This window comes from Ovis canadensis, chromosome 13, assembly GCF_042477335.2.
Source record: "Ovis canadensis isolate MfBH-ARS-UI-01 breed Bighorn chromosome 13, ARS-UI_OviCan_v2, whole genome shotgun sequence".
Taxonomy (NCBI): domain Eukaryota; kingdom Metazoa; phylum Chordata; class Mammalia; order Artiodactyla; family Bovidae; genus Ovis; species Ovis canadensis.
This window is the reverse complement of record NC_091257.1, coordinates 86,071,725-86,094,004: the sequence shown is the minus strand read 5'-3', so window position 1 is coordinate 86,094,004 and position 22,280 is coordinate 86,071,725. Positions and strand designations below refer to the sequence as shown.

Genomic DNA, 22,280 nt, shown 5'->3' with positions numbered 1-22,280 from the left:
AGAACAGCTAACATTTAGCAGTTGACTCAGCATTTTATATGCATGAGCTTATTTAATCTTCGCCACTTGTCTGGGAAATGTCTAATGCTAGCCTCATTTTGTTTATAAGGAAGCCAAGCCTTGGAAAGGATAACTGTTAGTCCTGTGCCATTTGCAAGCTTAGACTAGGCCCTTCACTGTGCTTTTCTCTTCTCATCCAGGGGTACCATCGACCTCGGCACTACATCGCAACTCAAGGTAAGAGCCGAAAGGGCCCTTGCCTTACATGGGGGGAGTGGAAGAAGCTTCCACCAGCCAAGACGTTACATAGGAGTAGGGCTGGAGAGGCTCCAGAGGTCTTTAGGTTGCCCATTTGTTTGTTTGGGAAGGAAGGAGGTGACAGATTCAGCAGTGGAAGTGGAGGAGAGACGTAAGGGAGAAAGGAGGGAGGTGTCACTGGGAAATGGTCAAGAGAGATGGGCCCTGGACCAAAAGCACTGGCTCCAGGCACATGACATCAATATCCACCATCCCCAACTGGAGCTGACGGTGCCTTATCTCCTCGATGGCTGAACACCTAGAAGAAACAGGAGGCCGACTCTCCTAGAAAGCAGCTTACTAGGGTGTTATCAGAAGATCTAAAAATTACTCTCCCTCTCAAAGTGTTCTGGGAGGAAATCCTGTGGGCGATTATATATGTGGGCAATGACATATATAAAGATACCTACCCTTCATAGTGTTATCTACTAGGAAGACAAGTGAAAAATCTTCAGTGCCCAACAAATGTTAGATTGGTTAAAGTGTGATACTTCTATATTATGGAAAATTATGTAGCTATGAAAAATTTCATGGTGAGAATTTTTAAGGGGCATGGAGAAACGCCTGTAGTAGATACAATGCTTCTTATAATAAATACATACGAATATATTTATATAGAGAAATGGCATTCCAAATTTTATATCAAAAGGATGTATTACTCTTGTAATTTTAAAAACGTTGAAGGCCCAGGACATTAAAAGAGAAATTTCCAAGGAAATTGCTTTGGATGCTCAGATCCTATCTCCCATTTCTTTTCCTTTTTTGCCCTGCTTTCTGCCCAGGCTCCAGGCAGATGCATTTGTCAAGCTGAGAACTGGGCCTCTTCGGTTTGTGTTCTCAGCATTTGACTCCTGGTGGCTCCCCTGCCCTCTCACCCCACCCTCACCTCAATTTCCTTCCCATCTCTCACTGAGGATCTATAGCCTAATTTTTGAAAATTCCCATAAGCTATGTTATTTACCCCGAATACAAGATGGTGGGTTGGTGGGAAAGTGGAGCCTCTGGGAGGAGTCTGAGCAGGGGGACAATGGAGAGGAGAAGCTGCGAGCATGCAGACGCTGCACGTCGGAGCGCGGCTGTTCTCATGCCCCAGTCTCAGCTACTTGGGTGTCCGGCAGGGAAGGCTGACCTCACTGTGATTCACCCATCCGGAGCCTTCACTGAGCAGCCGCGAGGGACAAGCCTCTTGTCTGTTTCCTGGCAGCTTCAGCCTTTGACCCTGTCCCGTCCTCTGTTGGCAGGTCCCATGCAGGAGACCGTAAAGGACTTCTGGAGAATGATCTGGCAGGAGAACTCGGCCAGCATCGTCATGGTCACAAACCTCGTGGAAGTGGGCAGGGTAAGCCCCTCCCGCGGCGCCTGGATAGAGGATGCTGGCTGGCGAGCCACTGCCCAGCATCTCTGTTCCAAGCGCCTCTCGTTCCGCATTTCACCCTCATGGCCCCTACAAGGGAGAAACCCTCCCTCCCGTTCACACTCGAGGAAGGAAGGTCTCTACCCTTCAAACCCCACCCCCACCCCTTTCTCCACCCTCACGCTCTGCTGATGCCGTCACCTCGTAGACTGAGGACATCACAGCCATCAGTTGTGAACTCTCATCTTCACACTGCAAAGCTGCATTCTACTCGTGTCTACAACCATCTTCTCGTTCTTCCCCTCTATTATTGGGCTAAACCACAAGACCTGCCTGTTTCTGTTGACCTTCGATGGTAGACTATTGGCTCTTTCTTACGGCCCAGCCTCATATGATAAAAGAAATGATTCTCACACTTTCAAAGGCAATCCTAGTGCCCTGAATCACAGATTCCGCTCAAAAATTTCTCATCCTTCCCCTGTCACTTGGAAAGTAATTTTTTCCCCATTGCTAGATCATTTTCCTCAGCATACAAACATCCTGAGCACCTTCCCCCTTAAAAATGGAAAACAAGCAAACAAAACTGCTTCCTCTTGTCCCTGCTTTTCCGCCCCACTCTGAAGCCCCCACACAGGTTCTGCTTCTTCACTTCTGTTGTCTTCCACCCCCTCCATCCCAGCATCAGGCGGCGTCTGCTGCATCCCTCATGTCGACACATCCACGGCCATCTCTCTCTTCTCCTGGCACTCGGTCTCAGCAGCATCTGACCCTCTGTTCCTCGAAGCTTTGACATTCTTCAGGGTCCAGACCTTGCGATCTCACTCTGTTCATCTTGACTCTCTCCTCTGTGCTCCTTAGCGACTCCTAGGGCTTAAAAATGGGACTGCTCTTGCCAGCTCACTTTCACCTACTTGATAAACTGTGGCGTGTGTGGGGTGGGTGGGCTGCTGGGTTTAAAGGCAGGGTGCACAGACGCTAGTATTAAGAAGGGCTCTTTACTTATCACATGCGCTAACTAAAGAGTGCGCAGGTAAGTTTTTGTTTTGGAAAGAACTAGATAATCCAGTAAAATTAAAGGAGTCCCAGCCTCCAAGATAATGGGCAGGGGGAGGATCTGGGCTGTCAGTTGTAATTCACAGCTGTGGACGTCTCATGGCCTAATAGGAGTTTAGGGCTGGAAGAGACTTTGTTCTCGAGCCCACTCTTATTGCGTCCATTCCCCAGTTTTACAGATGAGGGAACAGACTCCAAGGCGGGGAGTTAACTGCCATAAAGTCATTGAGACAGAACCTAGCCACTGTCTCTTGACTATTGACTCTTATTCTAGAGGTCATGATCAAGACCACTCCCCAGTGACTCTGGCCCAGAGAGCAGCTACTGTGGACCACACATCCAGCCCAGGATTTAAGAATTCAGAGGCACATTCTAGCCTGTTCTACAGATGTCCCCGCTGGAGATAGATTTCCTTGATTATGAGTCTAATTTGATTGGGGGAAGGGACAGGAGAGCCATCGCTTCATGGAGTTCCGAGAAGGAGCCACGTTCTCTGCCAGACATGGGATATGCATTGTGTCACTTTATCCTCCCAGCAGTCGTCCGGGACGATGTTCCTGGTCATTATCCAGATGGCCTGGCTTTGCATCCTGGCTCCCCCACCCTTACTGACAGTTGATCCTGAGCAATTTTCTTAGGTTCCCTCTACTTCCAATTCCTCATCTGTAAAACAAATAGGGCTAATAATAATATCTACTTCATCAGAGTATGGTGACCAGTCATTAAAGTAATCTGTGTAAAGCATTCATAGAAGACTTAGTCAGCCGGGCTAGAGGGAGTAAAAGCCATTAGACAGTGTCAGCTACCATTCATCACAGGAAGCTGAGGCTCAGAGAGGTCTCAGGACTTCCTGGAAGCTGCACAGCTACACAGTGTTAGAACAAATAGTGCATCCATTTGCCTCCACACCCTGTGGCACTAAACCAGCATTTCCCTAAGTGGGTTCCATGGGCTGCTAGTCTGCAGGATGTTTAGCTAGCAGAGGGTTCCATGGTTAAATACGTTTGGGAAATGCTGTGGACTCTTCGCCCCTTTCAGAGAAACTGCAAAGATGTTAGCGTTAGCACATTCAAGCAGCTGAGCAGTCCTGTAGCAAAAGCGGCCTATTTAACTTTGTTTAATCCAGCATTTCCCAAACTCATTTGACCACAAAACCTGTTTTTGTTTGTTTTTGTTTTTTTTTTTTTTTACCTAACACCTGTCAGCACCCAGCGGGACACACTGTGGGAAATGCCACTCTGGGCCGCGCGGCATCCCCTGGAATGGTAATACTTTTGTTCTTTTAAGGGGAAAACCATCTCTTTCTCCTCCCGCGGCATGTGACTCACAGCCAGGTGTGGGAGTCGCTTGTTCACAGCATCTGTACCCACGCGCGGGGCAGAGAGCAGTGGCAAATGTCTTCCTTCAGAGCCCAGCACCTTCCTTCCTTTGCCCAGCCACGAGCCTTTCTCCTTAAGGCCCACAAGCCCCACCTCATAGTATTAATGTCCCTCTCCCAGCTACGTCCGCTTCCACCTCTGCACTATTTCCCACCTTTTATTCTCATCTCTGCTGATATTACTCAGCTGCCCCAGCCTATTGCAGAAAGAGGACTCTGCCAAAGGCAGAACACTGGCCACATGACCTTGGACGAGTCACCAAACCTCCCAGTTTGAGTGTGATGCTCACCTGTACCATGGGGAGGGCTCACCCAGATCTAGTTGATCTCTTAGTGTGATCATGGGTTTGAAAAGTGCCAGGAACTCTGCCAAGGAAGGTACCCCATTTATTCCCCACACCTCCGGCTCTTCCGGGAGCCAGCCTATCCCTGTGCATTTTGCCCCTCCCCAGCCCTCCTGCCCAGCTGGGAGGGCCTCCCTGGTGGCTCAGTTGGTAAGGAATCTGCCTGCAATGCAGGAGACAGGTTCGATCCCTGGTCAGGAAGATCCCCTGGAGAAGGGCATGGCAACCAACTCCAGTATTCTTGCCTGGAAAATCCCATGGACAGAGGAGCCTGGCGGGCTACAGTCCATGGGATCACAAAGAGTCGGACATGACTGAGCAACTTAACAGTTTCACTTGGCCAGCTGGGAACCCCTTGACTGCAAGTCCACTGAGGTCACCCTTGAGTTTGTTAGGACAGGAAGGCCCGATGAGACGGCCGCTCATGCTTGGTATCCGCTCACCCGTACTGTCCCTGTCCTTTCCTGCAGGTGAAGTGTGTGCGCTACTGGCCTGATGACACAGAGGTCTACGGAGACATCAAAGTCACCCTGATCGAAACAGAGCCCCTGGCAGAGTACGTCATCCGCACCTTCACCGTCCAGAAGGTGAGCAGCCCTGCAGCTGTGCACAGCCTGCCCCTACGCCAGCCAGCTTGTTTGCTCATTCAGGATTCATGGTGACTGAGGGGCTGCTCTGCCCCCATCCTGTACTGGGTACCAGGGGGAGATCAGGAGTCAGCATAGATGTGGACCCTGCTCCAAAGGATCTCAGCCCTAGCAGGGAGGACACATGGAATTCACTAGATTAAGGGGTAGAATAGGACATACAGTGATAAAAGTCACAGAGGAAACATGCCAAGGGGGGAAACAGAAATCCACGGGAGGATGAGGTGGCCAGAGAGGGCTTCCTGAAGGAGAAGGCATTTAAGCAGGCAGTGAAGGGCGAGAACGCCAGCCAAGGGAAGAGCGGGAGGAGTGTCATCCCAGGCAGGGGGAGACTCACGCGGAGCCAGGAGGGGAAAGAAAACCTTGACATGTTCTGGGCCTGAGCTTCTCGACTGGGGGTAACTCCATCCCACCAGTGTCTGGAGTCATTTTAGTTGTCAAAACCATAGTTGCCATTTTGTAAAATCACCAATATTGATGACCCAAGTGGCCACAGGACTGAGGATGCAAAAGCATTGGGATGTCAGTGCTTTGAGAACTGTACACTAAGCCTAACTGCACTGCAGATCCACAAGGGTAAACCATCACCCTGGTTTGCCCCGGGACCACCCTGGCTTTAGCAGTGAAAGTCCCATACCCTGGGAAACCCCTCAGCCCTGGGCAAACTGACCAAGTCAACTTAGTTACTGAATGCCAGCTGCCCATCTCCTGCTCCCAAGGGGCATGGCTCCTGTATAGCTGAGGGCAACTCTGTGAAGCAGGGGTAACTGTGAGCTGTTCACAGCCAAGGTCAAGGGAGCTGGGGATGGGTACACTGGCCCAGAGAAGAGCATCTGGGTGGGCATCAGCACCTTCCACACAGCCCCCCGACTCCCCCAACCATACCCATCCTCCATGTAGCGGCTGCCGTGATCCTCCCCAAGTGCCCATCTGGGGATGCCCTTCCCCTTCTGTGCTGCCACCTGGGAATCCTCCCCATGGCTCCCCAGTGCCTCTGGGATGAGGTCCGACTATGGCTCCCCAGTGCCTCTGGGATGAAGTCTGGGGGTCTTAGAGTGGAATACAAAGCCTTTCAGGATCGAACCCCCGCCCAGCTTCCCATTCCCTGGGCCCCACTGTCCACCATTGCCTGTCTCCCACTCTGCTCTGGAGCTGCTCCGGGATGTTTGTGATTCTGTTCATGTCCTGTCCCTGGACCTTTGCCCCAGCTGCTGCTTTGCCTCAGAATCCCTCCATCTCTTCGCTGTGTATCACTCAGGCCTCAGTGTATTGTCACATTAGGAGGACAGACTGTGGAGCCAGACAGCCAGGCTTTAGATTGTAACTTTACAGCTTACTGGTTGTGCAGCCTTGGACGCATTCCTTAACCTTGCTTTAGCCCCACTTTGCTCTTCCCTAAAATAGAGATGATGATATGGGGATTAAATAAATGAATACACTGAACTCATCAGAAAAATAACAGCACATAGTTGATGCTTCATAAACATCAGCTATATATTTTCACTGTTAATATGCTTCAAGACTCAGGCACCCCTTCCTTCAGGAAGCCGCCTCTGATTTCTCCTCTCCCTAATGGGGTTACACACTCCTTTCTATACTTCAGTGGAATTAAAGGTCCACTTTGGGGCCTGTCTCCCCCATTACACCATGCTCTGTTCCAGGGACAGGGACTATGGTTTTATTTCCACCTTCCTAGTGCCTAACACAAGGCTGGGCACAGATAACCCACCCTGACTATCTTAGAAAAATGAACCATCAAATACCCTTCCTATTCAGTGCCTCTAATATCTGCAGGAGATTGCTAAGGAGAGAGAGGCGGTTAGGGGGCATTTGACTGGACTAGTGAGAACCGCCCTGTAGCCTGAAGCTGGAGGGGATGAGCTGGAGAGGCGTGAGGCCCCACCTTCCCCATCAGCCAGAGAAGTTCTGCGGTTCTTTGTTTCATGTTTTATCCTCCCCAATAAGAATCTAGTTCCTAAAGGAGTCTGCCTTTCTGACTTTGAAAGTCATGGAGACTGTGGTAGACAAGACTGGAGAACTGAAGGACACCAGTCCTCTGACACCGAAAGGCCTCATGTTCCCCTGGAAACAGCTTGAACTTGGAGTCAAAGGCTGCCATCTTTCTGAATCTGTCCTGCTGAATACAATTCCCATAAAGCATTTATCGAAAGAGGGTCCTGTGGGCAGACAGCATGGTGTTATCAGAGCCCTTGGGATCTCAGCGTGTGCGTCAGCACAGCTCAGGCCCTGAGAAGTCCTGCAGGGCTGACCTGGAGCGGTCAGTTTAGCATATGTACTCCCCAACTTCCCAGACGTGGCAGATGTGGAATCGCTGCAACACCTATCATCCCTCAGAGGGCCTTGTCCTCCCTGACAGCAGGGAGGCCGGATGTGGCTGCTCGTGGCGTCGGGGCTCACTGTGGGTGCTGGGTAGGGCAGAGAGCGGGGCAGCAGCTGGAGGAACAGAGGCCCATTCTCCCCTCAGAAAGGCTACCACGAGATCCGGGAGCTCCGGCTCTTCCACTTCACCAGCTGGCCCGACCACGGCGTCCCCTGCTACGCCACCGGCCTCCTGGGCTTCGTCCGCCAGGTCAAGTTCCTCAACCCCCCGGAAGCCGGGCCCATAGTGGTCCACTGCAGGTGAGTGAAGCCCCCGGCAGGGAGGCCCCGGCCACGCTGCTGTCTCGGCAAGGGGGCGCTCCAGCGGCCTTTATTCTTGCTTTAAGTGTGCCCTGCCCGTGTCCCCTCTGCCCAGCCCTTTCTGCTGGGACCAGGGTCCTGAGGTCTAAACAACCACAGTAACAGTAGCAGTAGCAGCTTGTCATTATTGCTGTTGCCCTGAGGGCACGGCCTTGGCTCTGACAGCATCTGCTCCACGTGCACTTCACCCAGGTCACTTCATTTACTTCTCACCCAACCTTGAGAGGTGGCCTTGGTTATCATTCCCATTTTACAGATGAGAAAACCAAGGCACTGAGAAGGTAGATGCTTTGTTTGGGTCGCACAGGTATGAAATGGCAGCACCAGGGTATTAAACATTTTTCCCCAGATGCTCCCCCTCAGCTCCTTGGTATGGTGGTGGGGTGCCCCCTGGAAGTATGCTTTTCTTCATTTCTGTTATTTTAAAAACCAGTTACTGGCCTACAGGGTCCTTCAGAGAGAGAAAATGGACAGTGTCAGGTTTTACCTTATTATGGAAAAGGGATATTTTCAGCTCTGACCCAGAAAGTCACATTGGGAATGACAGGCACGTCTTAGCATCCTCCTGGATGGAGATGCAGTGTCGTGTCAAGGGCATCCGGAGTCAGAGGAGGGCAGATGTCCAGACCTGAAGGCTGGCATGCTCACTCCCTCCCTCCCAGCGCCTCTTTTTCAGTGTGACCTTGGGCCCAGTCCATCCTTACAGACCCCACATGCTCTTAACTGCATGCAGGTTACTTCTGCCCTGACAGTGCCCACGTCACTCAAGGTCTCGAGCCAGATTAAGGAGAGACGCCACGGGCTATAGCTGTCTCAGAGCCCCTTTCTCAGGCAGTGTCCATGTGCCTTTATCACAACAGCAGAGTGTGAATCAGAAACCCCATTTCACAGATGAGGCCACTAAGGGTTAGGAAGTCATACTGATCACGTCTGGACTCTTAGCATTCTGCATATATCTCTGCTTTACATCTCATGACAATCCAAGGGCAGTAAAATGTTCACCCTCAGTGGCTGGATGGCATCATTGACTCAATGGACATGAATTTGAGCAAGCTCCGGAAGACGGTGAAGGACAGGGAGGCCTGGCATGCTGCAGTCCATGGGGTCACAAAAAGTTGGACATAGTTGGGCACCTGAACAAGTCCCATATCCCAGACAGCAGCCAGAGCAGGCATAAGGAAGAAAGGGAGACAGTGGCAAGTGTTTATCAGGTCCTCCTTGCATGATGCCACGTCTGTGTCTCCGTAGCAACCCACCCTGTCACACCTGAGCAGGGTGGTACCCAGTCCTGAGGCTGTCCTGAAGATTAGATGGGTTGGCCAACATATACTTTGTGGGCTTCCCTGGTGGCTCAGATGGTAAAAAATCTGCCTACAGTGCAGGAGACCTAGGTTCGATCCCTGGGTTGGAAAGATCCCCTGGAGAAGGAAATGGCTACCCACTCCAGTATACTTGCCTGGAGAATTCCGTGGACAGAGGAGCCTGGTGGGCTACAGTCCACAGGGTCACAAAGAGTCGGACACGACTGAGCGGCTAACACACACTGAGTGATACGTTATGTACCTAAGAGAATTCCAGACATATAGTAAGCACTTAAAAATATTACTCTTCTCTGCATCTCCATGCTGTCCCCTCCCCAGACTATTAGCCCTTCAGGGAAAGAACCATGTCTGACTCATCTTTGCATCGCTGCTCCTGAGCCCAGCATCCAGTGCTCAATAAATATTTGTTGACTAGAAGTAGCAACCGTTTATGAGAAATGGCTGTGTAGCCAGGCACAGGGTGAAGCAATTTGCACGCATTGTGCTTTTTCAACATAATTTCATGCAATTTACATGTATTGTGCTGTTAACGCCATTATTATCAGCCTCGTTCTATGGATGAGGGTATTGAAACCCAGAGAGGTTAAGTCATTTACTCAAGGTCACACAGCTAGTAAGTGGTCAAGTCAGGATTTGATCCAAAGGATCTGACCCCAAATAGGAAGTACTTAATTGCTGTGTGAAGCTGAAATGAACAGATCAGTCCTCCCAAGCACCCCGTAGGAAGGAGTGTTACATGTGAGAAAACTAAGGCTCATAGAAACCAGGCAGCCTGTTCAAAAGAGAGAGCTGAGGCTCAGTTTAGTCACTTGCTCAGGGTCTCCTGCCAACACTGGGATTCTGTCTGAATCCCAGATGGCGTTCTGTCTGACCTGTGCAGCACGCTGCCTGCCTGCAGGGTCCTCAGGGACAGAGCTAGCCCCACCCCAGGGTCCCTAACGCAGACCCTTGTCTTCTCTTGCAGTGCTGGAGCCGGAAGGACCGGCTGCTTCATCGCCATCGACACCATGCTCGACATGGCCGAGAACGAAGGGGTGGTGGACATCTTCAACTGCGTGCGTGAGCTCCGGGCCCAGAGGGTTAACCTGGTGCAGACGGAGGTGAGTCCCGGGGCGGAGGCTGGCCTGGCCACCCGCAGCCCTGGCCAAGAAGGAGCCAGGGCTGGAGGCATCCTACAGAAAGAGACCTGGGCATGGGAGAAACGGGAGGGGCTGGATACGTGGCTGGCTATGGTGAGAACGTCACAGAAGCTAGGACAACCCTGCCAGCCTGAGGTCCCCCAGGTCGAGGACTCCCACCAGTGAGGAAGGTGCTGGGGGTCCCATCTCTGAGGGCATCTAAGCAATGACTGAATGGCAAGTTTCAGGCATTCTCTGAATAGGGTCCCTGCCTTGGGTGAAGGAGGAAAGAGAGAAGGAAAGGACTGGCATTGACTGAATGCTTACTGTGTGCTGAGTATCGCGTGAGGCCATGCAGGACTGGCTCACTTGGTAAAGTTACTGTGTTCCTAAGCCAGGCTCCAGGGACTCCAAGAGAGAGAACATACAACCCCTGCCCGCAAGGGAGAGGCGGGCCTCCAGGGGTCCTGATGGAGAGCCCCAGATGTGAGGGACAGGGAAGGGGTTCATCTTTATTGTCAAGCTCCTACTTTGTGCCAGGCATCACCCCAGGGTATTCTTTCTGCTCCTTACAACAACCCTAAGGGGTAGCTCCTACTAGTTCCCCCATTTTATAGATGAAGAAACTGGGAAATGGTGTCCCCAAGGCTTCACATAGCCCCATAGTGGTAGGACTTGGGACCCGGTGACCCCAAGGCCCGCGTGCTTTCCTCTGAACCGCACCATCTCCCTAGGAAGCCTTTTCTGCCAGCCCCACTCCTGGAAGCCCTGGTCTCCCCATCTTCTGGTTCTAATGCAGCTGTAGGTGCCCAGGCAGCAGAGCTGGGGCAGATAGCTGCATCCATCGTCAGCCTGCAGGGAGAAATCCCCCCCACGGCCCTGGGCCTGGCCGGTCACCACTGGCTCTGCGGGCAGTCTCCTCACTTACAGGCTGTTAGACCCTAGGACCCTGCTGCGGGCTCCGAGCCAGCTCCCACAGGCCAGCTGCAGGCTTCTTGGCGAGGCCGCTTTATCTGCCCCGAGGTTTGTGCTCGTGGAAGGCAGTCCGCTGCCTGGCCTTAGACGCATCACGATCTCTGCTGTCAGGTAGGGGAGACAGACGTTCTAATAAGAGCATCATGACGCCTCTGGTGAACATTTCAGATGAAGACATGGGCCGAGTCCTGCAGAAGAGTCACTCAACAAATGTTTGTTAGGGGCCTGGAAGTAACAGCACCAGTTTCTGCCTGGTGGGCTTGGAGCAGACTCTCCCAAGGGAATGAGACCTTGAAGGCGTAGAGAAGGGGGATGGTGTCCAGAAGGGTTGGGGCAGGCACAAATTGCTGGGCTGGCAGAGAGGGGTGACCCGCGCTTCTGGAGCAGAGCCTGAGACCAAGAGTGGAGTGCCAGTGGTTTACCTGGGGGCCGATCCCAGTGGGGAACTGAAAGACAGGCTCTTTAACACTGCGAAAGTATTTTACAAGCTGTTTGACCCTGTGGACAGCTGGAGCCCAGTCCTGCTGGGGGAACTATGAGATGGTGAGGAGCAGCTCTTCAGGTCTCCCATCCAAGAGACAGGGAACGCAGGCGTGCACCCCCAAGTCTCCACCTGGCATTGCTTGAGGCCTCCTTCCCAGGGCAGCATCTGTTCAGGCCTGCTGGCTCGTCCTGCACGCACAGCCCAGGTGTGCCCTCCAGGGCCAGAAATAAAGGCCCTCGGCATGAACCTTGGAGGATTTGCAGTGAGCAGCCTTCAATAGGGAGAGGTGAAAGGATGGGCCCCGGGCTGTACACAATTAGCCCCTTTCCAGAAGTTTCTAATTTTACACAGGGACTCTTACACAGGGAGCAAAACCCAGCACAGCCCAGAGAGCTACCAGGAAACACAGCCCTTGGCCCTTTAGGTCGTAGGGCAGAAAACAGTGATTCTGCAGCGTGAGTCACGCCCACCCCTGAGAGGCGCAGGGCAGACTGTGGACAGCAAGCGCCAGGCCCCGCTTCTCCCCCAGTACCCTGACTCTGCCCGCTCCACCCGGCAGGAACAGTATGTGTTCGTGCACGACGCCATCCTGGAAGCGTGTCTCTGCGGCAACACGGCCATCCCGGTGTGCGAGTTCCGCTCGCTCTACTACAACATCAGCAGGCTGGACCCCCAGACCAACTCCAGCCAGATCAAAGACGAGTTTCAGGTACGAGCACAGCCCGGGCTCCATGACCCAGCCAGCTTCAGTGCCACGGAGCTCAGTCCCTGAACACCCCTTGCAGGAACAGCTGTGTCTGTATCCTTCCAGTGTCTGCAGCCGAGAAGGAATTTCAGAACAGAAAATGCACAACCATGAGCAGCTACTCCCCGGCCGGTCACTCAGTGGCTGCCGACACCTGGTTATTGTTTTCTTTCTTTTTTTAATTAAAAAACACTGTGTTCTGGAACTAAGGTCTTACTTAGTTCTAGTCCAGGTTGGGTGGAGACACACAGGTATGAATTTCATGCTCTTTCATCCCTGGAAGGACTCAGGTTGTCTGAATATTTCTGTCCTTGACCCTCACAATTCAAAAGTGGGGTCTCAAGATGAGTGGCATCAGCTTCACCTGGGAGCTTGTTCGAGGTGCAGAATCTTGGGTCCCATCCGGCCCGACTAAACGAGAGTCTGTGATTTAACAGTATCTCCGGGTGATTCAGGTGCACATTAAACTTTGCAAAGCATCACCTGGGGGCGCAGCTCGGGCAGAGCAGATGCCCCTTGGAGCCCAGGATGGTGACAGCTTCGGTCTGGAGGCCTGCACTTGAATCATGGAGTGAGGCAAAACCAGAGCCCAGCCCATTGTCCCGAAGTCAGTGTCAGGGTCGCGTCTGGGCCACAGGAGCTGAGAACAGGCGGGGGAACAAGGACACTTCGGGACTAAAGGGGCCAGCGCGGGTCCCTGGTTCCATGGGCAGATCCCCCAGCCTGGCCAGTATCTAGGGCTGCTTCCAACAAGCAGACTCGGTTGATTGCAAGTAGAGTCTGAGCGCTGATGGGGAAGGGTGGGGCACTCGGAGCCCTGGTGTTGCACGGAGCATCTAGTCTGTTGGTTGGGGCCATTCAGTTCTGGTCCCACACTTGCCGGACTTACTCTGCCAAACATAAGCCCTGAAATTTTGTGCACATGCTGGGGCTCCCTCCCAGGGGGTCCCTCACCCATCCTGGGCAACTCATCTAAGCATCCTTCCATTCTCACACATTCTGTCTCAGGGGCATGCTGGCAAAATCCCTCCCCTCAGTCTGTGACACTTCACGTGAGGCTTAAAAGTCATTATGGGATTCCCTACCCCTAAGCCCCACCTTGTGACCTCTGTTTCATGCAGGATGGCTGAGAGGAGTAACTTAGGTCAAATGATGGGCAGGTGTTCAGAGACTGGGTACCCACAAGGGTATGCCATCCCTGAAATTTTGGCCCTGCAGAGGCATGCCCCAGCCCCTGGCAGAGGCTCTCAGCCCCCAGGGCCCAGATCAGCCAGGAGGAGAGACAGAATGTCACCACAGACGAGAACAGTCCTGGGAAAGGGTCTGGAGGGCAAGCTTGGAGGATCGATGGAGGGAGGTCAGGCTGAGTTTGTTCAAGGGAGACTGTCTAAGCCATGGCTGCCAATCTGCTTTGCATCTCTCAGACCCTCAACATCGTGACTCCTCGTGTCCGGCCCGAGGACTGCAGCATCGGACTGCTGCCCCGGAACCATGATAAGAATCGGAGCATGGACGTCCTGCCTCTGGACCGCTGCCTGCCCTTCCTCATCTCGGTGGATGGAGAATCCAGCAACTACATCAACGCCGCACTGATGGACGTAAGCTGAGCCCTGCCCGGGAAAGCTCCTGGCTGGCATTCCCTGGAAAAGCGTCTTCCTGAGGGGGAGGCAACTGCGGCCTGGGAGGATGGGCCCTGACTCCCCCTCCACCCCCCGCCCCGACTCCAGTCAGCCTCTCCTTCTGATCTTGTTGGTCCCAAAGACATTTCTCCCCCTGAAGGCTCTGGTACAAACCTGTATCTAAGCGCTGTGCTTTTAACTGCTTTGCATTTATAAAGATCCTGGAAAGAATAGATCATAAGCTTAAAGTGAGTCCCATGACGGGACAGTGAGGCCACAGACCTGACCAGTCCCCCTTCCTGCTACCTATAAGCTGACTGGCAGCCTGAAGCTCAGGAAACATTCTGCGTGCCAGCCAGGTTCCTACTGTTCTCTTAGCGGCCCTGCCTCCTGCTTTCTCAGCGTCAAGTCCCAGAAGGCCTGGTTTGGGATGAGGGGTCGTGTTCCTCCCCTAGAGGGTCTGTGCTCCTGACTCGAACACACCTCTCCTGGGTCCTCCAGCTACTTCCGGTTGTCACCCCTCCAGTTCTGGGTGTAGAAATGTTTGCAGCAGGAAGGAAGCGTGTATCATCCAGTCTCATCCACACACTTTCCAGCAAAGGAAACTGAGGCCAGAGAGAGAAAGACTCGCTCAAAGACTCTAGAGCACTAGTCACAGAGCCAGAACCTAGGACTCCTATCTTACATTTCAGAATTTATTCCTCGAGCCTGCCCTCAGTTTGCTTGATCCAGTAAGACACAGACATCTTGCCTCCCAAGATTCCAGACCAAGAACCAACATAAGCCTTCCAGGCCCTTCTCATCTATGCCTGAAATCAAGTCCATCCAGCCTACATGAACCTCCATCTTACTTAGAACAGGAAGGAACATGGGGTACATTCTCCTGAGGTCAAAGCCAACCAACTCTCTGATCCGCTGATTCTCTGGAACTTTCTCCCCAAGCATCCTAAGTGTTGGAAGCAGAGGGATGACTAGAAGTCAGTGCCTGTCTCAGCTCTGGGGGGCCTTCCCCGGCCTGTGCCCACAGGGTGCCCAGGTCCTCCATGGAATCCTGGCTCTGGGTCCAGAAGCAGGGAGTCTTGTTTGCTCGATCAATAAAACAGGTGGATGTGGAGGGAAGACCTCTGGCTTTAGCTTGGAGTCTTCCAAGCTCAGTTGTGCGTGTTTGTGTGCGTGGGTGTGTGTGCACGTGCGTGCGTGCGTGCGTGTACATGCGTGTGTGCGTGTGTGTGTGCACACACATGTGCAGATGTGTGCGCACATGAGGTGAGAGATGGGGTCGGGTGTGCACCCACACCTCCAAGCTCTTCCCAGCTTTGTCTCCCACTTGTCCCAACTCCCCCTCCCTGCCTTCCTCTTCCAAGGATCAAGCATGCTCCTGGCCTCTGCTTAGTAGGTTAGATGCTGCCCCGGAGTCAAATGCCTTCTGCCAGGCTCTGAGGCTGATTGTATTCTCTTTGTCCACAGGGCATTTCTCTTGTGAGCCATCACTGGGGTCTTTGCCTTTCTTAGAGGAAAAAAAAAAAACTCCTTATCTGTATTCTAGCACAGTCTGTGCATTATCTGGTAACCATGGCAGCTTTGCTCCTAGCAGAAAAATATGAAGTCCTCTGGGTTAATTTTTAATGTTTCCCCTGGTAAAGGATGATGTTATCCATGAAATGGATTGCCGGCTGATCCCCGAAACCCGGCAGGAGCACGGATCTCGAACATATTTTCAGATAAGGCTTTGTCAGGCGTGCTGGCCTAATAGAGCATTTATCACAGAGACAGGGAGAAAGGAAAGAAAACTAACATTCACTGAGCACGTCAGACCCTGGACATGGACTGTCTCATCCTGTATTTGGGTATGATTGTCCCCATCTTACCATGGTCAGAGAATGAGGTAGTGAAGATCAGAGCATTTCCATGACTATCTGCAGGTCAGCTAGCTCAGCAAGGGTGGAGCCAGGGGTCTGAACCCCAAGACTTTTGACTCTCAAAGCCTAGATTCTTTCTCATGTCTCGAAATGTCTGCAGACCAGCTGTCTGCAGCTGAAGCCTGGCTTTGGGGGAAACTCCGTATTCATTTCTCCAAGATTCAGTTCTGCTAGACCCAGTGGTAGGAGAAGGCCCTTGGGGACAAGACCCCATAGTGCATCTGTGGCATCCACAGTTTCAAGGCATTTTCTTTGCTCCCAGGACACCAGGAGACGACAGAACAATAGAAAGTGCTTTAAGTTTCCTATTTGGCAGTTTTTTGCCAGGGATTTTTTCCTGGTTGCAATGTGCAAACTCTTTCCCTCACCATCCTCCTGCTGGTTTGTAGCTCCACTGAAAACAGGCACAAACCATAGTTCAAGAAAGCTTGCTAAGAATATGGGTTACTTCTCAGGTTCTACAAACCATTAACCAAGCAAAGACACTCCCCAGTCTTTTCAAACACCTTCTTACGGATACTGCAATAACTAGCACCCAGGTAACGCTTCAGATGTAGTCCAGACTCACCCAGTCCATTTTCTCTGGGCCTTGGTTCCCCAGCCGTAACCCAGGGCTGAGTCTCTTCAGTCGCTTCTGGACCTGTACTGGGCATCTAGTGTGTTGGCCTCGATACTAAAGCCAAGGATGAAGAACCAAGTGAGGGATGTTCCCGCCCGCCGGTGGGCTCAGAGCTGGCTCATCGCTGCTCTTTTCATCTGCATATCTTTTCAGCCTGTACCACAGTCATGCCTTTGGAGTTATGAATCCCATCTGCCAGTTGAAGAACCTGAGATCTGGAGCGATCTAATAGCTTGCCAGTGCACAGCACTGATTTTAAAAAGTCACTCCATAAATGCGCTTGAATGAATGCATGGCTGGCTGGATAAACGGATGAATGGGTGGTTTCTAATGTGCAACTGGCAAAGCTGGGTTTGAACCTGGTCTGCCTGATTCTAAAACCTGGGCACCTTCACTGCCCCTTTGGCTCACAGGACGCCATGCCCACCTTCCGCCAGGCCACCTCAGCCCTCATTCAAGCCTTGGGCAGAAGTGAGCCTCTTGAACCATGAGCCTCTTCAGGAGGCTCTCCGGACTGAGCCACGCTCCCCTCCCAGGGGCACAAAATATCCCTTTTATCCCAGGAAGTGTTTTGGCCAGCAGAGCAAATATGCATCCAGGATCTTTCATATTGTAATGGTGATTCTTTGCTGAGCTCCAAGACATAAATAATTTATTTGGAAAATCCCCCTCCCGAGTGACACCTTGGCAATGAAATGTCTGAGTTGGGAGGAGAATGAGTTCATTACGAGAAGGTCCCCTTTGCCACCAGGGCACCGAGAGATAAGAAGAGGCGGGGGCTTTGTGTCATCTCTCTGGCAGACTCAGGGGCCTCTGGCAGCCTCCTGGGCTGCCTCCTCGTCAGAACATTGCTGACGGGTGTATATTTCACGAGGCCTGTGTCATTCTTTTCAGAGCCACAAGCAGCCTGCCGCCTTCGTGGTCACGCAACACCCTCTCCCCAACACCGTGGCAGACTTCTGGAGGCTGGTGTTCGATTATAACTGCTCCTCTGTGGTGATGCTGAATGAGCTGGACACTGCCCAGGTAAGAGAATGCCTGGCCCGGCCCGGCCCGGCCAGGGAGCTCAGGCGTGTTAGGGCAGCCGTGCCCAGGGATTGGAGGGACAGCCCTCTGCTGCCTCTGCCCAACCCAGGTGCCCTCCAGTGGGCTCTGTCTGGCAGGGAGCACCAAGCCAGTCTGCTCAACTTCTGGCAGACGCTGGAGATCCCCTGCCAGTGCCCCACCCCAATTCCAGCAGTGACTCCCCCTGCCTATGGGCTTTGTCCAGCCCCCAAGCTTCCCAGGACCAGACTCTGTTGTTCCATCCTCCCCTGCGCTGGTGAGAGCCTTGCTCTAAATCACACAGCGCAGAGAAGGCTGCCCCCTCCCCCAGCTCTGAGTACCTCCAGGCCTGCAGACTGACTCCTGGCCGCAGTCGACCACTCCCCTGCTCTCTGACGCAGCCTGACAGAGCTTGGGGCTTGAACCATGGGCCCTTTGGCCCCCAGTCACCCCACCGAGGCCTGGCTTTGTCCTGGGTGAGCCTTGTGTCCCAGCAGCCTCCGGGCCTTAGTTCCCTTGCCTGTGTGTCAGCTGCAAGCACCGTGTGCCTCCAGTATATATCCATACTTGGGACATCAGACACGGGTCGTGGCGCAGCTTCTGGGGCTCACACCCCAATGGCAGGGCAGCCATTTCTGGGTGGAGGCAGTGATGATGGCCTTTGAGGGTTTTCAAAAGCAATCCCATGCCCTTACTCTTGTCTCGAAAGAGCCCAGAGTAACTCAGAGGGCTCCCTATGAGCACTCACCTTGGGCAGGCCTGGTGTGGGGAGAGGGAAAAAATGGGCCTGCGTTGTGGTCTCAGCCCTCCAGGAGCTCACAGTCCCGCCGCAGAGTCAGATGAGCAAACTGTCCCCCCCTCATGTGGCAGCGATCTAATAGAGGTCAGCCACCTAGTGCCTTGTTGGCCGGGAACAGGGAGCAATTAATTCTGCCCAGAGGGTGAGGGAAGACTTCAGAAGGAAGGTGACTTTGGCCTTGAAGAAGGCAGCAGAGATCCTGCGTGTGGGGGATGAAATTGCCAGGAAGGGATGTTCCGAACAGCAGGACAGCAAGGGCAAAGGCCTGGTGGGGTCACCGTGTCCACCTGTCTGCAGGACGGCTTCGGGGGCAGCGTGGCGGGGCAGGGGGGTATGTCAGGAGGAGACGAGGGTGGTGATGCTGAAAAATATAGCCAGGCCAGCTTGCAGAGGGCTGCCCTTGCAGTGGGGGTCTTGGCCTGCAGCATGGTAAACATCAGACTTTTACTCCGTAAGCAATAGCATCCTTTCTGAGAATGGAAGTTTTTATGCACGCCCAACCTTAGAAACAGGTACGACCCAATGAAGCAGGGGTGGGGTCGGGAGCTCCACCCACACCAGTCTTTGGGCTTCCTGAGGCCCAATCAGGAAAGTTGGCCACACTGGTGCTTTTGTGGAGCCCCTGGTATGCCTGGGAGCACAAGTGGAAAGTCCTTACTGTGCAGGGAGGAGAGACACCGCAGAGTTTAAGCAGGTGTGGGGCGGAGGCAGAACTCCTGTTTGAAAACAGGACCTGGAGACCAGGAGACTGGGGAGGGGGTGGTTGTAAACGTGCAGAAGATGCAGGGGGTGACCTGAACTGAGGTAGTGGCTGGGAGGAGGCAGGAGAATTAGGATCGGATGTGGAGAGGTTTCTAGGGTTGAGGTCTACAGGTTTAGGGAGCTGTTGGATGAGAGAGAGAAATGAGGAGTCATGGATGGTGACAGGGGTTCTAGCGTGGGCCTCAGGCCTCTGGGATGCGACTGGTCAAGATGGAGACGGTGGGGAGGAGTGAGAGAGGCAGCAGGAAGTTTGGGAAGACAGGGAGGGGAGCTGATTACAACTTGAACAGCTCAAGTTAGGGGTGTCAATCATCCATGCAAGCAAAAATTCACTTATAATTTATAGCCAGTCCTCCAAGAACAGGGTTCCTCTGAGATGCAGCTCCTCTGTCTTCACGGTCACTCCATATCCGTGGTTACCCTGCTTCCGAGGTTCCGCCATATCCGCGATTCCGCATCCCATGGGCTCAACCAACTGAGGATCCTTTGTGTGCGTGCTCAATCGTGTCTGACTCTTCGCGACCCTAGGACTGTAGATCTTGTAGCACCATATTACTTACTGTTGAAAAAAACCTGCATAAAAATGGACCCGCGCCGATTAGACCCGTGTTGCTCAAGGGTCAGCTGTAGTGGGGACAGAGCTGAGCACAACTTGGGACGTGCACGCAGGAGTCGTTTCTTCAGGAGAGCGTCCACTCGTTCCGTCCACATCTGTCGAGTAGCTGCTATTTGCCAGAAGCTGTTCTCGGTGCTTGGATTAACATGACAGAGAAAGCAAAACAGAAAATGCCCATCTCTTGTGCAACTTGTATTCTAAAGCAGGGGAGGCAGTAAATAGCAGGCACTCTGTAACGGCCTTCATTACATGTTACAGGTAACAAGTGTGCAGAAAAAGAAAGATAAGAGGGCAGGGATGAGGCTGGTTTGGGGCACGGGCTGCACCTGTAATTGAGTGATGAAGGTGGGCTGCACTGAGAAGGTCACAGCTGAGCACAGAGCTCGAGGAGGTACAAGAATGCACCCCGTGCCCATCTCAGGGAAGAGCATCCCAAGCAGGGGGACGACCCGCACCAGGGGTGTATGATGGAGGGGCAGATGAGGCCACTGCACCTGGGGCAGCGCAGCAGCCAGCGAGAGAGAGACAGCAGGGCCGGGTCCTGGGGGCCTTGGCGGGCTGAGGCCACAGGAAGGATTTGTGAGTTTACTCTGAGAGAAATGGGAAGCCATCGACAAGTTCTGAGTGGAGGAGGGACTTGGAAAAGTAATTTGACTTTTTAACACAGCTTCTCTCTGGCTACTGTGGTGAAAGTTGCCAGAAAGGGGGAGGGTGGCTGCTAAGGGTGGAAGCAGAGGACAGAGAGGAGGCCCCTGCTGTGCTCCAGGTGACAGGTGATGCTGGCTTGAGCCTGGGCAGTAGCAACAGAGTGGACTCTGGGTATATCCTGGACCTAAGCCCAACAAAATATCCTGCTGGATTGAGAGAGAGAGGAAGCAAGGATGACACCACAGTTTAGGACCCAAACAATGGAAGGTCTGGATCTGAGATAAGCATGAAATATAACAGATTCCCATAGAACAAAGACCCCTGCAGAGTTCCAGAGTCAGAAGGCATCACCACCCTATTCCTTTGCCTAAGAGTGACACATGAACCCATGACAGCATGAGGGAAGCAGGGCCCTTCTTCCAACAATTCTTTTTGCAAAACCAGAGGCCAGGCACAGAGGAGCAGTTTCAAAGCACCTCACTTCTGGATATTTAAGAAAGCAAGAGGGGCGAGGTCACTGGCTGTAGGACCCCCTTGTTCAAGGGTGGCTCTCGAGTGAATGAAGATCTTTCAGCCCCAGCTGTCGGTGCAGGCTTTGAGAGCTGAGTCTCTAAATGCACAGACATCGGGCTCAGAAGTGCCCTGAGGTTGGCTGCCATATGCAGCTGGCAAGCCTCCCCTGAAATCAGCAGATGAATGGAGCACTTATTGATATAAATATCATCACCACAACAGCTGGGCGCCTTGCGAAAATAAAACAATGACACAGCGTGAGCGTCAGAAAAGCCGCCCTCAGCACCTGGCGGGGCGGTGCTTTGAAGTGGCATCCACGTTTGTCGCCAGCGTGCCCACGCCGAGGCAGCCCATGGTGGCTCTGGCCAGTCCGGCAACAAGGACAGGTCTGCCCCGGGTCCCGAGCTCTGTTAGATCGCTCCCGAGAGGACCAGTGCCACATCTTGAGGTTTGACTAGACCAACTGGTAAGGGCATGTGTTGCTGACTCTCTGTACTTTGTAGCAAAATAAGGTAGTGCAGAGGATGAGATTCCCAAGTGCTTTATTTTCTTGCACCACTGGTCAAATCTGTCTGCTTCCGCTCAGAATCCTATACCATGGCATTGAGCCAGCCACCCCCAGCCACAGGTCTTTCCATTCTCCATAGTGGCTGCTGTTCAAAGATAATTATGAGCAGTGGGGGCTTGAGATAAAGACTCCCAAAGCAATTTCATTGATCTTAGAGATTTTTTTTTTAAAAAAAAACTCTTTGGGACTCCAAAGGGCTGTGGTCAGATTAGTCTGGCAGTATCTTAACCACAACATCTAGCAAATGATGTTCTGGTTTCTGATGGGCAGGTCAGGCAGAACCTCTTCAATCACACCCAGTACATTGACAAGATCTCTTCCATCTCTGTGGGCTCTACAGTTAGACCAGAATCCATGGGGAGCAGACACCAGAGAGATGCCCTCTTCATGGCCAGGCTGCACCCACCATGTGGTTCAGAAAGCTCAGGAAATCCTCAGTGCCCCGCTGTGGGCAGGGTCCATGTGGTAGGCAGACTGTTGCCCCACCCTGAAGATGTCCACATCCAAATCCCTAAATGTGTGAACTTGTTATCTTACATGGTCAGCAAGACTTTGCAGATATGGTGAAGTTAAGGATCCTGAAATACGTGGATTGTCCTGGGTTACCCTGGGTTATCCAGGTGGGTCTACTGTTAGAGTCTTTCAGGACGCAGGAGGATGAGAGTCAGGAACAGATCGTGGTGATGGGAGTAGGAATTAGAGTGATGGGGCCACAAGTTGAGGGATGCTGGCAGCTGCTAAGAGGAGATGAGGACT

At 52.8% G+C, this 22,280-nt stretch overlaps 1 protein-coding gene across 8 annotated transcripts in view; it reads left to right on the top strand.

Annotated features, from left to right (window-relative positions):
* The window catches only part of PTPRT (protein tyrosine phosphatase receptor type T), a 1,160,687-nt gene that overhangs the window by 1,121,107 nt on the left and 17,300 nt on the right, over positions 1 to 22,280 (top strand). For 4 of the 8 annotated variants that reach the window (XM_069548586.1, XM_069548585.1, XM_069548584.1 and 1 more), the window contains 9 exons: positions 201 to 237; positions 1,539 to 1,636; positions 3,910 to 3,969; positions 4,897 to 5,013; positions 7,559 to 7,713; positions 10,060 to 10,195; positions 12,232 to 12,381; positions 13,842 to 14,015; positions 17,469 to 17,600. In XM_069548586.1, coding sequence (XP_069404687.1) covers positions 201 to 237; positions 1,539 to 1,636; positions 3,910 to 3,969; positions 4,897 to 5,013; positions 7,559 to 7,713; positions 10,060 to 10,195; positions 12,232 to 12,381; positions 13,842 to 14,015; positions 17,469 to 17,600 — 1,059 coding nt within the window. The remainder of the gene's footprint in view (positions 1 to 200; positions 238 to 1,538; positions 1,637 to 3,909; positions 3,970 to 4,896; positions 5,014 to 7,558; positions 7,714 to 10,059; positions 10,196 to 12,231; positions 12,382 to 13,841; positions 14,016 to 17,468; positions 17,601 to 22,280) is intronic. The other 4 variants (XM_069548590.1, XM_069548589.1, XM_069548588.1 and 1 more) reach the window with 1 other exon arrangement.